At 42.0% G+C, this 14,971-nt stretch overlaps 1 protein-coding gene across 2 annotated transcripts in view; it reads right to left on the bottom strand.

Annotated features, from left to right (window-relative positions):
* The window catches only part of LOC123986234 (kinase suppressor of Ras 1-like), a 45,693-nt gene that overhangs the window by 18,044 nt on the left and 12,678 nt on the right, over positions 1–14,971 (bottom strand). Inside the window, exon 1 of one of the 2 annotated variants that reach the window (XM_046074385.1) lies at positions 13,207–13,321. The exons of the other annotated variant lie outside the window; for it this stretch is intronic. Within the exon in view, the coding sequence (XP_045930341.1) occupies positions 13,207–13,266 (60 nt within the window). The 5' untranslated portion in view covers positions 13,267–13,321. Of the gene's footprint in view, positions 1–13,206; positions 13,322–14,971 lie in introns of those variants that run through there. 2 annotated transcript variants of the gene reach the window in all.

Genomic DNA, 14,971 nt, shown 5'->3' with positions numbered 1-14,971 from the left:
ACCATCCCTTAGTTATGCTGCTATAGGCCTAGACTGCCGGGGGATTTCCCATGATGCACTGAGCTCCTCTCTCCTCTACTTTCTCTCCCTCTGTATGCAACCTCATCCCATTAATGCATGTAACTCAACTTCTCCCCTTTCCCGTAGTCCTTGGCTTTCTTGTCCTTCTCCTCTCTCCTCCTATCACTTCCTCAGGGATGTGATTTTTCCGGATTAATCCGGAATTCCAGATTTTCCAACCTGAAAATCTGACCCACGTGTATCATGCAGATCTGTAATTAAAAAAAAGAAGGGAGGGGGGGTTTGCAGGAGTTGGCCGAATGGAAAGGATTTGAGGACATCTACAGGCTGAAGTTTGTAAAGTTTTCTTCCTTTCCAAGTATCAACAAGGATGTTCCTTTGTGTTCAGCTGCCAATTCCACACCTGCGTAGTGTGTACCACAGTCACTCTCGCGCATCATTAGTACTTAACGTGTTGGGCAGTAATACAGTAAAGAGTAATGCAATGGATTACTATTTCCAAAACAGTTATCATTACAGTTACTAATCCAAGTAACGCTGCCCTACTGAACGCACTGCAGGTCAGCGGCACCGGACCTTATGTTGTTTAAGTCAGCTGTTAGCCAAAAAGCTAAAGGAAGACTGGAGAACAGGGAGAGGGAGGTATTTTCGACAGCTGTAAGTAACTTTATTGCCATTATTGTGTCACAGTCTAAGATGCAAAGAACATTGTTGTCCGTTGTAAACTTTGTGCGACCAGCATCAAGTTTTTGAATGCAAACAATTCTATATTTATACTTAGGCTAATTTAAGCATCAGCTAAAGCAACACAGCAACGTAAAACTCCTGCTTTTTTGCCCTTTGCCAATCACATGCCTGCTTCCTGCGGGTGTTTCTGGCTCTGGAGCTGTGGAGTCTGGATCTGTGGTTGCGGGTCACCTGCTGCCCCCGTGTTCCTGCTCGACACCCTCTGCTGCAACAACTATTGTTACTAGTCCTATTGTTATTATTGTTATTATAATCATTAACATTACGACTGTTATCATTAACACTACTATAAATATCTGTACCATTTTTCATTTAGTCTATAGCAACATCACCTTTACTGACTGTACCTCTGTGTGTGTATATTATGTAGGCTGCCTCCCTCCCCTCTCTCTCCTTCCATCCCTCTCTTTCTCTCTGTTCTTCTCTCTCTCTCTCTCTCTCTCTCTCTCTCTCTCTCTCCTTCACCCCAACCGGTCGAGGCAGATGGCCGCCCACCCTGAGCCATGGTTCTGCTCGAGGTTTCTGCCTCTTAAAAGAAGTTTTTCCTTGCCTCTGTCGCCTAGTGCTGCTCTTGGTGGGAACTGTTGGGCTTCTGTAAATAACATCATAGAGTACGGTCTAGACCTGCTCTTTTATGAAAAGCCCTCTGCGATAACTGTTGTTGTGATTTGGCACTATATAAATAAAATTGAATTGAATTGAATGTATTGTTGCAATACATGTATTGTGAATTGTCCACTATTGATAGCCTCCATGCTGCTGAACACATGGTAAGTGGGTCTGACGACGCTACTCTCACGTGGGCACGTTGTTTACAAAGCATGACCAAATGTATGTATTTGGACAACCCCCACCCAAAACAATGGTAGGGGAAACACTGACTTCTATTATGAATTGGCACTATATAAATAAAACAGAATTGAAATAGAAAAATATTAGTTAGCAGGATATAGTATGAAGCAGATAAAGAGACTAGTTTGTGACCCATACCTTTCTGCTCTATGACATTCTCCTTTGATGTGTGCTCATATATTATGTGTGTAGTGCACATTATGCAGCAGGTATTACATATGATGACATTTGCTTATTTAAATCTTAGTCCCATAAAAGTTAATAATCTTATTCCTACGTTGCTGTTCCTACCGTTCAAGAGTTGTAAGGCGCACAGAAGATTTACATCTATTAAGATGTCAGACTATTTTATGTAGGCAGGAGGACAAGCTTCAACAGAATTTATGCAAGTGGAGAAAGGAAGGTATTCTGTGAAATATTCAGAAAGAGGACACATTGCTATAAGAAAAAGTCAGTATCAAGAACTATGGGGCTTCACAAAATTAGCCTAACAGGTATTAGGGGAAAAAAATATTTGTGGGTCTAAATTGTTAAATCAAACACTAGTCGGTTTCTTTCTAAGCTGCTGTAAAATGCCTGACCTGATGCAAGACTGATTCCTGGAATCTGCTGGCAAACTGCAAAAACAGGGTTTACACCTCACTGCTTCTATTTTACCGGAATGTGTTTTCTCAGCCAGTGAGTGTGTGTGTGTGTGCGCGTGTGGACATAAATCTGTTTACAGTGTCACATTATGGGGACTGCAATTCCACATTACGTAAATCATTACATGTTAGGGTGAAGACTTGGTTTGGGGTAGGGTAAGGAAAATACTGGTAATGGTTATGTTACAGTAATTCTCCAGGAAATTAATGTAAGTCAATGTAATGTCCTTCGAAGTGATGAAAACACGACTGTGTGTGTGTGTGTGGGGGGGGGGGGGGGGGGGGGGGGGGGGTCAGGAATTCTCCAGATAGTCACACAGACATGTGAAGTCAGCTGCAGCTACGATTGGTCAATGACCTGTGACCTCAGATACCACATTGATAAAAAAAAGTATTTATCAAACTGTATCACAACACAGCAAAAGACTGCAACTGTAAAATTCTTCCCTGCCTGACTGATTCCACAACAAACCCATCAGCTAACCACACCAAAGCAACTTCTTTCTTTACGGATAGGTAATGTACCAGGGCATTGTATAGCTTCACACAGCTTAATGTACTTGGCTAAGCACAGGACTGTAGCTTTGATAAATGTACATTGATGGGTTTTTCATTTAAGTTTTATCTTTGTGATCATTAATGTGACATTATGTAACCATAGTTCTCAGCCACTGCTAAATTGTTGTCAGAAATGTTATTCTTCACACAGACACAGTCTTTGCATGCTAACTCCTTTTAACTTTGCACCGATAAACAGATCATATAGGCCCAAACATAAATAGACTTCTGATCCGGCCTTAAACACAACAACACATGCAGAGAGAAACCCTGTTCTCTCAGCTTCTTTTGTCTGCATCACATCTGTGCTTGTGAGGACCCTCATTGACATAATGAGTTCCCTGTACTCTTACCCTAACCTTAACCATTACAAACTAAATGCCGACCCTAACTCTTACCCTAACTAAAACCTAATTCGACCCTAACACTTAAAACTAGGTCTTAACCTTCAAACAGCCCTTCAAAGTTGCGAGGAGTTGTACAAACTGATATATTTACACGTTTGTATATGCTGTGATGATAAATGCTGTCTAGTACTTCTTTACATGAAAAAAGATTCCTTCATACAAAAGAATGATCACATTTGTATTTTTGTGAAAAATACAGTGTTAAACACACCCCATATTAGAGAGAGAACTGAAACACAACTTTAGGGAGAGGCAGGAGGGATTTCCTTTGAGATAACAAACAGGAATAGAGGATCTAATTGAGAAAGACGAAAAGATATGGTGCAGTAATGTAATGTAATTTGGAGAAGCAAAGGGGAAATTGAGGTACATTGGTACAATGTCAGATATCACAGTGAGCGGGGTGGGGATGACGGTTGAGGCAGATGGAGAGAGACCTCAACACCAACAACACCAAAGATATGTGCCACATGGAGAGGACACTGATGGGCTTAGTGTATCTCAGACTACATAACCTTCTGTGTGGACTGCACTGTCCCAACAAAGACTGTCCATTGTTACTCAAATAACAAACTGTGGGTAAGGACATCAAGGACTCCCTGAATACAAAGAGGAGGACTCTCAGAGATGGTTATAGAGTGGAGATGAGGACAACTCAGGGGGACCTGAAAGTAAAGATCAGGGAGGCTAAGGAGAAGTACAGCTGGAGTGGAAATTCTAGCAGAACAACATGAGGGAGGTCTAGAGTGGCATGAAGAACATCATTGGAATCAGACCGACTGGCAGCAGAGGAGTTGAAGGCAGTTTGGACAACAAACTTAATCTGTTCTTTTACAGATTTGACACAATGGCTCCTGCCCATCCCTTGAATTGGGCCAAGAACGCTCAAGTCCTCTACAGGAAGGGCCAGAGCTGTCTCTATTTTCTGAGGAGGCTGAGGTCCTTTAACATCTGCCGGAAAATGCTGTGGATGTTTTAGGAGTCTGTGGTGGCCAGTGCTATCATGTTGCATGCTGGGGCAGCAGGTCAAGGGTAGTGGATGCTAACAGACTCAACAAACTGACCCGCAATGCCAGTGGCATTGAGGAGGGTGCTGTCCAAGCCGTGTCATCTTGGACAATATCGCCCACCCACTCCATGATGTGCTGGTCAACACAGTAGCAAAAATATAAAATGTAAATGCTCCGTATTTGTGTAGCGCCCTTCTAGTCTTTGCAAGCACTTTTTACACTACATCGCATTCACCATTCACACACTGAGTGAAAGTGCTCAAATAGAAACTACCATTCACACACATTCATACCCTAGTGGAACAGCCACCAAAAATGCACCAAAATGCACCACAAAGCACCACAGGAAGTCATTCCTGCCTGTGGCCATCAAACACTTTAACTTCTCCCTCACTGGATGCTTCTCAAGTCTCTTGTTTGTTGTTTCCTCGCTACTCGATCCTCGCTTGAACCGGAACTTGTTCCGCTCCGCCATCTTGCAGGTCCCAAAGCTCTTATTTGAGTGTCCACAACAACAGTTTGGTCTTCCTGGCCTGTGCTGTACGCATTGAAGAGGACAGGAGCCTGCAAACTAGGGTATACAGGAAACCCACTACTTACTTTTCAATTCCCATCACCCACTGGAGCGAATGCTAGGGGTCATGAGAACCCTTGCACCACAGAACATACCAACAAGTGCCCAAGCCAGAGAGAAGGAACAGAACCACCTAAAGTGGGCACTTACAGCCTGTGGATACCCTAAATGGACCTTTGTGGAAACACAAAGATCACAAGATCCAGTAAGAACAACACTACAGGGGATGAGGAAAAGAAAGTCAAACACATCAACATTGTGATTCCATATGTGTCTGGAGTATCAAAGAAACTTTTTAAACACCACATCCCTGTGTTTTTTAAACCCAAGAACATGCTTTTGATCCAAGATGGCGCTGAGTATAGTTGCCTCGGTGTTAGGTGCACTTTGTTTTGTTTTGTTTTTGTGTGTTAATTCAGTTTTTGGCTGTGATTCCCGGTGCTCTTTCACCAGGGAGGAGCTCATGAACATCAGGGGAACAACTCCAGCGGATTTAATTCCCACTTTTCTTGCGTCATCAGTGGAATTATTGGACATTTTGGTGAAGGGCTCGCTCGCTGTTCGTGCTGTGAAGCGCTGCAGGAGAGGAAAAAGAGCCGGGTCGCTTGTGCGTCTTCGCCGGCGGGGACTCCGCACAACGCTACCGGCAATATTTCTCTCCAACGTGTGCTCACTGTGCAACAAACTGGACGAACTTCAGCTTCTGGTGGGGAAAAACAGAGACTTTTATTCATCTTCTGTTCTGTGCTTCACGGAGACCTGGCTGTCTGAACTCATACCGGACTCCGCGCTGCAGCTGGCTGGCTTCCAACTGTACAGAGCGGACCGCGACACAGAGCTCTCCAGCAAAACAAAAGGTGAAGGTATCTGTTTTTATATTAACAATGGCTGGTGTAGCGATGTGACAGTGATTCAGCAGCACTGTTCTCCTAATCTAGAATTTCTTATCATTAACTGTAAACCGTTTTACTCCCCCCGTGAGTTTGCTTCATTCACTCTGGTCGGTGTTTACATCTCGCCGCACGCAAACGTGCACAATGCACAGCGCATGCTGGCCGACCAGATACTGTGTGTGTAGCAGACAAACCCGGACTCCCTTGTTATTGTTCTCGGTGACTTTAACAAAGGAAATCTCAGCCAAGAACCCCCCAAATACAGACAGTTTATAAAGTGTCCAACGAGAGAGGGGAACACTTTGGATCACTGCTAAACCACAGTTAGCAGTGCCTATCACGCCGTCACATGTGCTCTACTGGGACACTCCGATCACATCAGGGTCCATCTGATTCCTGCTTACAGGCAAAAACTAAAGCTCTGTAAACCTGTGGTGAGGACATCAAAGAAGTGGACCAGTGAAGCTGTAGAGGACCTTCAGGTGTGTTTGGACTGCACTGACTGGGATGTTTTCAGGACTGCTACCAACAATCTGGATGAGTTTACAGAGGCTGTGACATCCTACATCAGCTTCTGTGAGGACACATGTATACCAACACGCACCAGGGTGAGTTATAACAATGACAAACCCTGGTTCACAGCTAAGCTCAGACAGCTGAGGTTGGAAAAGGAGGAGGCATTTAGGAGTGGTGACAGGGCCGGGTGCAGGGCGTTAAAGTACAGGTTTAGCAGGGAAGTGTGAGAAGCTAAACAACTGTACTCTGAGAGACTGAAGAACCAGTTCTCTGCAAACGACGCCACTTCTGTCTGGAGGGGGTTCAGACAGATCACAAACTATAAACCCAAAGTCCCCCACTCCATAAACGATTCACGGCTGGCAAATGAGCTGAACAAGTTCTACTGCGCTTTGAGAGTCAATCAGACACCATCCCCCATGACTCCTCCGCTCAGCTTCAGCCTTGGTCCACCACTTCTTCTCCTCCCTCCTCAGAGCTGGCCAGCTCCACCCCCACCCCTCCATCACAGAAAGGGAAGTCAACGGTCTTTTCAGGAGGCAGAAACCCCACAAAGCAGCTGGGCAGGACTCTGTCTCCCCATCCACCCTGAAGCACTGTGCTGATCAGCTGTCTCCGGTGTTCACAGACATTTTTAACACCTCACTGGAGACATGCCATGTGCCAGCCTGCTTCAAAGTCTCCACCATCATCCCTGTCCCCAAAAAACCAAGAACCACAGGACTAAACGACTACAGACTTGTCGCCCTAACCTCTGTGGTAATGAAGTCTTGTGTTGTCCCACCTTAAATCCATTACAGACCCACTCCTGGACTCCCTGCAGTTTGCCTACAGAGCCAACAGGTCTGTATATGATGCAGTAAACATGGCCCTTCACTACATCTTCCAGCACCTGAACTCCCCAGGATCCTGTTTGTGGATTTCAGCTCTGCTTTCAACACCATCATCCTGGCCCTGCTGCAGGACAAGCTCTCCCAGCTGAACCAACAGGAAGTTGGCCATTTTGGATTTAATGGTAATTTTTGGCAATTTACACACTCCGTACTTTAACGAACTCCTCCTAGGGATTTAGTCGGATCGACTTCAAATTTCTGCTGTGCCTTCTAAAGGCATTGACGATGAAAAGTTGTGCTATCTGTGAGTTTTCTTCAGTGGGCGTGTTTGTGGCGTCAAAGATCAACTCTTCGCCATGACACAGGAAGTTGTTGTAACTTCAGTGTACATGCTCAAATCTGAACAAAACTTTACGTGCTTGATAACTCTCCCACCCCGCAGACATCTACACGCCAATACTGATTTATATTCATAGCGCCAAGTGCTATGTAGCTCCACATAGGGGACACAGGAAGTGACATATAGCACCTTCATGCGGCGTCGGAACCACGTAGCAAATTCTGCAGGTGGATCACAGACTTCCTGACGGACAGGAAGCAGCACGTCAAGATGGGAAAACATGTCTCTGACTCCAGGACCATCAGCAACGGATCCCCTTAAGGCTTCGTTCTTTCCACTCTGCTCTTTTCCCTGTATACCAACACCTGCACCTCTAGTCACCAGTCTGTCAAGCTCCTGAAGTTTGTGGACGATACCACCCTCTTTGGGCTCATCTCTGGTGGGGATGAGTCCGCCTACAGGTGGGAGATTGACCATCTGGTGACCTGGTGCGGCCAGAACAGTCTGAAGCTCAACGCTCTGAAGACAGTGGAGATGGTCGTGGAAAGAGCACAGCCCCACCCTCCCCCATCATCCTGTGTGACTCCCCCATCACCACTGTGGACTCCTTCCACTTCCTGGGTACCATCATCTCCCAGGACCTCAAGTGGGAGCTGAACATCACCTCCCTCACCAAGAAGGCCCAGCAAAGGATGTATTCATCAGGACCAAAACTTCTACCCATCTGCAGCTAGTCTCATCAACAAGGCCGTGGCCCCCACTGACACTCCCCCTGCTTTCAAATAATACAATCGTCTCTGCACATGTAAATATCACTTCATGTCACATCATGCACGAACATGGCACATTGCACATATTTGTTAATTTGTTGTTATTTGTAAATTGTTGTTCCATTTTTATTTTTATTATTTTAATTTTTTTATATTGTCAGTTGTATTATTGTATGTATTGTATGTAACACCAAAGCAAATTCCTTGTATGTGTAAAACACTACTTGGCAATAAAGCTCCTTCTGATTCTGATTCTAATAAAGGACACTTGTTTGAGGACCACCAGGTGCACATTTTAGACAGAGAGGATGGATGGTTTGAAAGAGGTGTTAAGGAAGCCATTTACACCCGGGTTGAGAAGACATCGCTTTACAAAGGAGGGCGTTATATTGGCGTGATAGCTGATATATGGGCCGATATTCTTTCCCCCCCTTATTTTAAGAAACGCATAACCTAAACAAAGATTATCCCTAACATTTGTTATGTTGAGACCTCACCAAGATACCATGACATAATGCATGTTAGAAGAAGTACTTTGAACAAAAGTACAACAAAATATATTAAAGTTTTGATAAATCAGAGTCAAATGTATAAAGCTGTAGCGGTCGTCTTATGTGCATGTGTTCACTCGCACAGACTTTACTTGGTTAAAAACTTGAAATGACGTTACAAGTCGCGGTGGATATTTTACAAGCACAGACCAGGTAACGTTAAAGCAACATTGAACACAGGGTGTGGATGTTGGTTTGGGTTTGAGTTGTTTGATAGGCTGCGTCATTAACAAGCAAGCGGCTCGCCTGCTGCCGTGATAAGGGATTGCAGGTGGAAAAATACGGAAAAGAGATGACAGCGTAGTCTGCCGAAGCCTCCCACCGCTGCTTGTGTGGGTGGGTGATTTGCAGGCTGATACAAATTTCGGTGTACCACCTAAGTCTAATATGTACATAACATTATATTGATAACTGTTCAGTGGCATGGCAATGTACTGCCCTTTCTCCACCAAGTGATAGCTGTATTTTAGTTTTGATCCTTTGGTCAGTGTTGTGTGCTGAAGCAGCAGAGTGGCAGATCAAGACAGTGAAGTTAGCAGCTTTTTTTTATTTCACACAGGGCACAGGAAACATATGTACTTTTAAGTATTTGCAAAATTTGTCACTCAGGATGTTAAGCATGTGAAGCACAATGTGAAGTTTATGTTAAGATTATATTATCGCGATGCTAACGTCCGTTAGCATGTAAATGAAGTTAACCGTCAAAGCGCTATTTTTTTTATTTATCTGGGCTGGAATATTGATACAGTATCTTGGAAAAATGTATAATGATATACTGCTTTATCGATTTTTTGGCACACTTAATCATGACTAACCAACTGGCAGCTCTTGCTGTATATATTGTTTTATTTTATATCTTACCATATTTACACTTACACCTACACTTAATTATATGTTGTGTGTGTAGCATGAAGGAAATACAAATTTCATTTTGTTATGCAGCCTTGTGCTGTTTAATGACTAATAAACAAACTTGTACCTATGACTCATTTAGCGTGGTATCTCTTCCCAAACAAATACACACTTAATCAAATTACCAAAAACTATAGACGGGTTTCTCTGCAACGTCATTAAGCGCACGCAACTAGGGGGCAGAAAGCAGCATATTATATCAGTCTATACAGCATATCTAGCAGCAGTGTTGGGTAAATTACTCAGAAATTGTAATGAGTTACTTTTTACTTATTACTCCTTTAAAAAGTAATAATATTACTGTACTTATTACTGGGAATTAAAAGTAAATAATAACGTTAGTCATTACGTTACTACTACTTTCAACCACCTCACCCCATCCTTAAAAGTTAGGAAAACCTGTTCAGCAGCTCATTTTAGAAATGAATCCACTTTACTGGAACAATAATTAATCTGAGCAGTCAACAACCAGCCGAACTGAAAACACTGCAGCCTCTCAGACCAGAGGATGCTGTATGCTGATGCAATGAATATGATTTTTATGAAACGTTTTTTAACATCTATGGCTGAGATGAAAAAAATGTAAGTGTCTCGACTAGAAATAACGTTACGGTTTTGCACATGCATTTATAAGAGAAGTATTCAGTGTTTTTACAAAACACAAAACTTTGCTTAACGCCACTCTCTCCTGCTAAGTGGATGCTTGGAGTTTCTTTCTACAGGCTAAGTTTCACGTTGCTGTGCTGCTTTAGCAGATGCTTCAATACAAAATTGTTTGCAGTTGAAAGCTTTTTGCTGGTCTCACAAAGTTTACAACGGAAGACAATGTTATTTGCATCTCTGTGTGACACAGCAGGCATAATGGCAATACTTACGAGAACACCTCTCTCCCTCGTTCTCCATTCTTCCTTTAGCTTTTTGGCTAATAGCTGACTAGAACAACATAAGGTCTGGTGCCGCTGACCCGCCACGTAGTCGTAAATGTTAAAATAATATGCAAATGAAACACAAACAGATCCAATTCTGAAATGGCAGTTTATTATTGAGTAAACAAGAGTTTACAATGCGAACATTACCGCATTAACATGGTGGTGATGTTTATTGTGTTGATAATGACATAAACTACTACGAGAGATGTAGTTCATTGAACGGTTTTCACACAAAACTAAAGGTAACTTCACTGCTTTACAAGAAACTGCAACTTTCTTGATGGACAAAATACTCTTTTAAAAATGGACAATCATTATATTCAATTTAGGGCACAGTTCAAACATGATCAAAAAATAAGTCTCTCATCATTGACTACTGTACATATTTTTTTTCGAAATAAAGGTCCCATGTGCCGGAAGCGGACGCGAGTGACTTAGGCTCTCTATACAAGAAACCTGTCTATTTGACGCACAGTAAATCTGTGGCCCCTCAAAAGTTGGGGTCCAGAGCAGCTCTTAGATTTTCCCTGTTGGTTATGCAGTCTTGATTATTGTCTCATTGTTGTGTGATGCCACAACAAGTCAGGAGCAAGTCGAACAGAAATCTTACCAGCAAGTACTCATTGGTGGTCACTGTTATTCTATCCTGTTGTATACTGCAAACTAGTGCACCTACTAAGGTGTGAACATAAAAATTCAACCATAAAGCTGTCACAAAGTTTTAAGACTCTTCTTGATAGTTAAACACATCTCACCCCCTGATTGTTGAGTTTAGACCTGGATTTATCAAAACAAATATATTTTGCTCTTTATCTACCAAGACCTACCGCTTTGCGCTGGTTGTTGTGCATGCACAAGTAAAATACTGTCCTAAATAAGCTTCAACTGAAAAAAGAGGTCATCCTCATGGCACAGTAGAAGCGGCGTGAACTGCATTTTCCCCAGCTGTACATCAACACAAGAGATACATACCATACTCACATCGTCTGAGCACATAAAGTAGGTGTTAAGATACTGTATGTGTGTGTGTGTGTGTATGTGTGTGTGTGTGTGTGTGTGTGTGTGTGTGTGTAAGAAAGAAATAACATAGTAAGCTAAAATTGTTGGCTAAGAGAGATCTTTCCAAAATGATTAATTAGTCATCCTTGGTACATTGTGACACCTTGTGTGATATATAGTAAAACACAGTGGACTATATTTACCATTCTGGAGAGGACACAAATACAAATGCTTGTGCATTTGTAGGTTACCTGAGAGATCTAAACTGGGAATATTTAACTTAGATGTGAGAGTGTGTAGATTATTTTAATGGAGACCGATAATGCTCATCATTTAAGCATTTTGGTTTTCTGTGTATAAATGTTAACTGGACTATATTTTTTCTAGAAAGGAAGATGGTTTCATGTTAGCTCCCTCTCCATAAAAAATTAAAAAAGGTAAAAAATAAAGGTATGAGAAACTGACTTTGCAAAGCTGACGCATACCAATACCTGGGCAGTGCCTGGGCATGCCTCAGCTGCCTGTGTTTACAGGTGACGAAAGCCCAAGAAGAAAAGGTAGGAAAAAATGGGAAAGACAGGACACTGACTGAAAAAGACTGAGTAGGAAAGGAAGACTATACTTTAACCACATGAAAATAAATCACACAGAAAACAACCACAAACTCCTCTACCAAAATATCTTCCTCTTCCACTAATTACTGGTTTCTTGTACATACTTCAACACACAGAAACAAACTAAAGCACACAGACTGGATGAGAGTCCACACGAACAGGCATGTGTATTTGGATTTATGCCTTCACCTAAGAGACAAATTTAATCGGCTCACACGCTCGCACACACACAACACACACCAAAACATGCTGTAACTGCCTGAAACAGCAGCACTACTTCAAATATGCTTAGAACAGCACTCCTGTCAAATAAGGAAATGAAGGAAACACCTTTTCTAACCCCTCTATCACAGGTTTCATATGCTAAAAGCTGGCAGACAGATACAGTAGAAGTCTGGTCCCGTACATTACCATGTGGTTGACAGTATCTACTGAACATTGGAGCCCCTGCTCTCATAATCCAGGCACTGTTATAGAATAATCCACGAGTACACCAGGCTGCTGGTAAACACACTAACAGAGAGCCAACAAATCTTCTCAGCGCTGTTATCACACTCCCTGTTTTTCTCCTCCCTCCTTACATTTCCCTCCCCCTCTTTCTGTCAGCAAGCCAAGATAGCCAGTCAGCCAGTTTGTCTTTCTGACATGCCAATGCTCTGCATCAGCAACCAATCGCGGGGCACCTAACTCCCTCTGGGGAAAATCATGGTCATTTTGTTTTCATTTTCATTTAGTTTGGGATCTTATTTTAATTTCTTTTTCAGTCTAACAGCTGGGTTTATGTACTGGCCTGTAAATAATTGAGGACAGTGAGTACTTCTTTCTTTTATTTTGTTTTATTATCTAAGCCACTTTGGAATGCACAACAAACTTACAATTAACCCACAGTTCAAGAACATTTTTTCTAGTAGCATTCCATTCAAAACATTAATGCTGTATTAAGATTTCAAACTGTTGCTGTAGTTACCCTCTTTACATTTCCAAAAGCTCAAGTTTTTCAGTGCACATGTCTAATCAATGCTGCACCCCGCCCTACCTTGTAAGAAATCCTCCACTTCCTCTGCATGCCTGCATGCATTTTCTTCCACTGTACCATTCCCCTTCACTGTCCAAAGCTCAGCGCAAGTGTCATTGCTAGTTTTTGACCGACACAGTAGCCATTTTCACACACAGCGCCCACACTCTTACACCCATCTGGGCGCCCAAGGCATTGTTGGTCTTAAAATGAGGCGTGACCAGCCGCGTTGTTGCCGCATTGCTATCTTGAGGCAGCAAAAAGAACTTGCGCCATTGACCAACAAAAACCTGGTCTAAAGTCAATGGTGCAGTATTTTCCTGCTATTTAAAGGGCGCATTTTTCAGACATTAAGATGCTCCTGCATAGGTGGGTTCTAGTAAAGCGCAGGTACTGTGGAAATAACTACTAATAAAGTAAACTTGGAAATAAAAATGTAATGTGTCATTTGTGAAAAAATTTTAATGAAATTCAACAATCAATAATAATAATAATAATTTGCATTTTAATTTCCACATACTTGTATGGGTGTTCTATGGCCATATTAAAATGAAAATGGAAAAGCTGTTTGGCAGTTTGACATTTCATTTTAAAAGTCGTACCCACTGTACAGTGTACATTATTAAAATTTTAAAAATTTAAATATGATTTATAATATAATAATCTATTAAAATGAACAGCATCTTTTACAATTTATTTTCAAAGACTGCTGTACAGTGGACAATATTCATGCATTTAAATGTACATATCACCATCCTCTTTTGGTGTCAAAATGAAAATGAAAACAGCATTGACATTTCATTTTCAAAGGCTTAACCTGCTGTACAATATTCAAATGTTAATTCAAATATGAAAATTAAATGAATGGAAGCATTATTTAAGTCACAATTGAAATTTTCTAACAATTCCAAATTGAAAACAGCACCAAGCCACTAACTTGCTCATAGCTGAAAGGTGCAGCAGCACACTGGGCCGTGTGTTTAAAGTCAGGCCAAGATACACAGTGTTAACTTACAGTAGTACTAGCATTAGTGACAATACTGTAGCGCCGTTACAGTTCCAATGTAAAATACAAGAAATACAAAAGGCCTAGGCCTCTTCTGTTGCGGTGATGTAGTCTTGCATTGCACCAACACCAAGTCTTATTTTGAAAAGTTTGCTTTACAGTCAAAGTCAAATGTTATGTGTAATACATTTTTTCATCCATATTTAATATAATTTCTTGATGAAGATTTAAGAAATAGCTATTAGTAGCTATAATGCAATACAATTGCTGTCCAGGCCACTATGTCCTGCACTAACATCCACACCAGTAAAGAGACCTCGGAATCAGAGAAGGGTGATGGAAACACAACTCAATTCTATTCGCTGCTCCAATGCTCACAGATCTAGTGAGTAAAAGTTAGACTTTTGAACTAAACTACTTTAGAACCACATGCTGTTACAACCTGATCTATCGCCACCAAGTGTTATTGAATCTTCAGTTGACAGAGTTGTCAGCAGCAGAATAGATATGTGCTAGGATTTTATAACTTAAATTTCATTAACAAGACCACACCAATTATAAAAGGTAGTTTATTCAGATTGGCAAGAGTTTAGGAAGGATAGGATGAAGGTCGTGTACAGTGAACAGATTAAGGGTCGAGGGGAGGGATGAAGAGAATCGATTTGAGTTGTGATGGGCCAGAGCAGCTAGGAACCCAAGGATCAAGACTCAGCGTGGGGGCACATCTCAATAAGTGTCTGCTTTATCATCACCCGGTTGCATTACTGGACTATGTGAAAA

The sequence above is a fragment of the Micropterus dolomieu genome, linkage group LG17 (genome assembly GCF_021292245.1).
Source record: "Micropterus dolomieu isolate WLL.071019.BEF.003 ecotype Adirondacks linkage group LG17, ASM2129224v1, whole genome shotgun sequence".
Taxonomy (NCBI): Eukaryota; Metazoa; Chordata; class Actinopteri; order Centrarchiformes; family Centrarchidae; genus Micropterus; species Micropterus dolomieu.
This window is presented reverse-complemented; position numbering and strand designations above follow the sequence as displayed.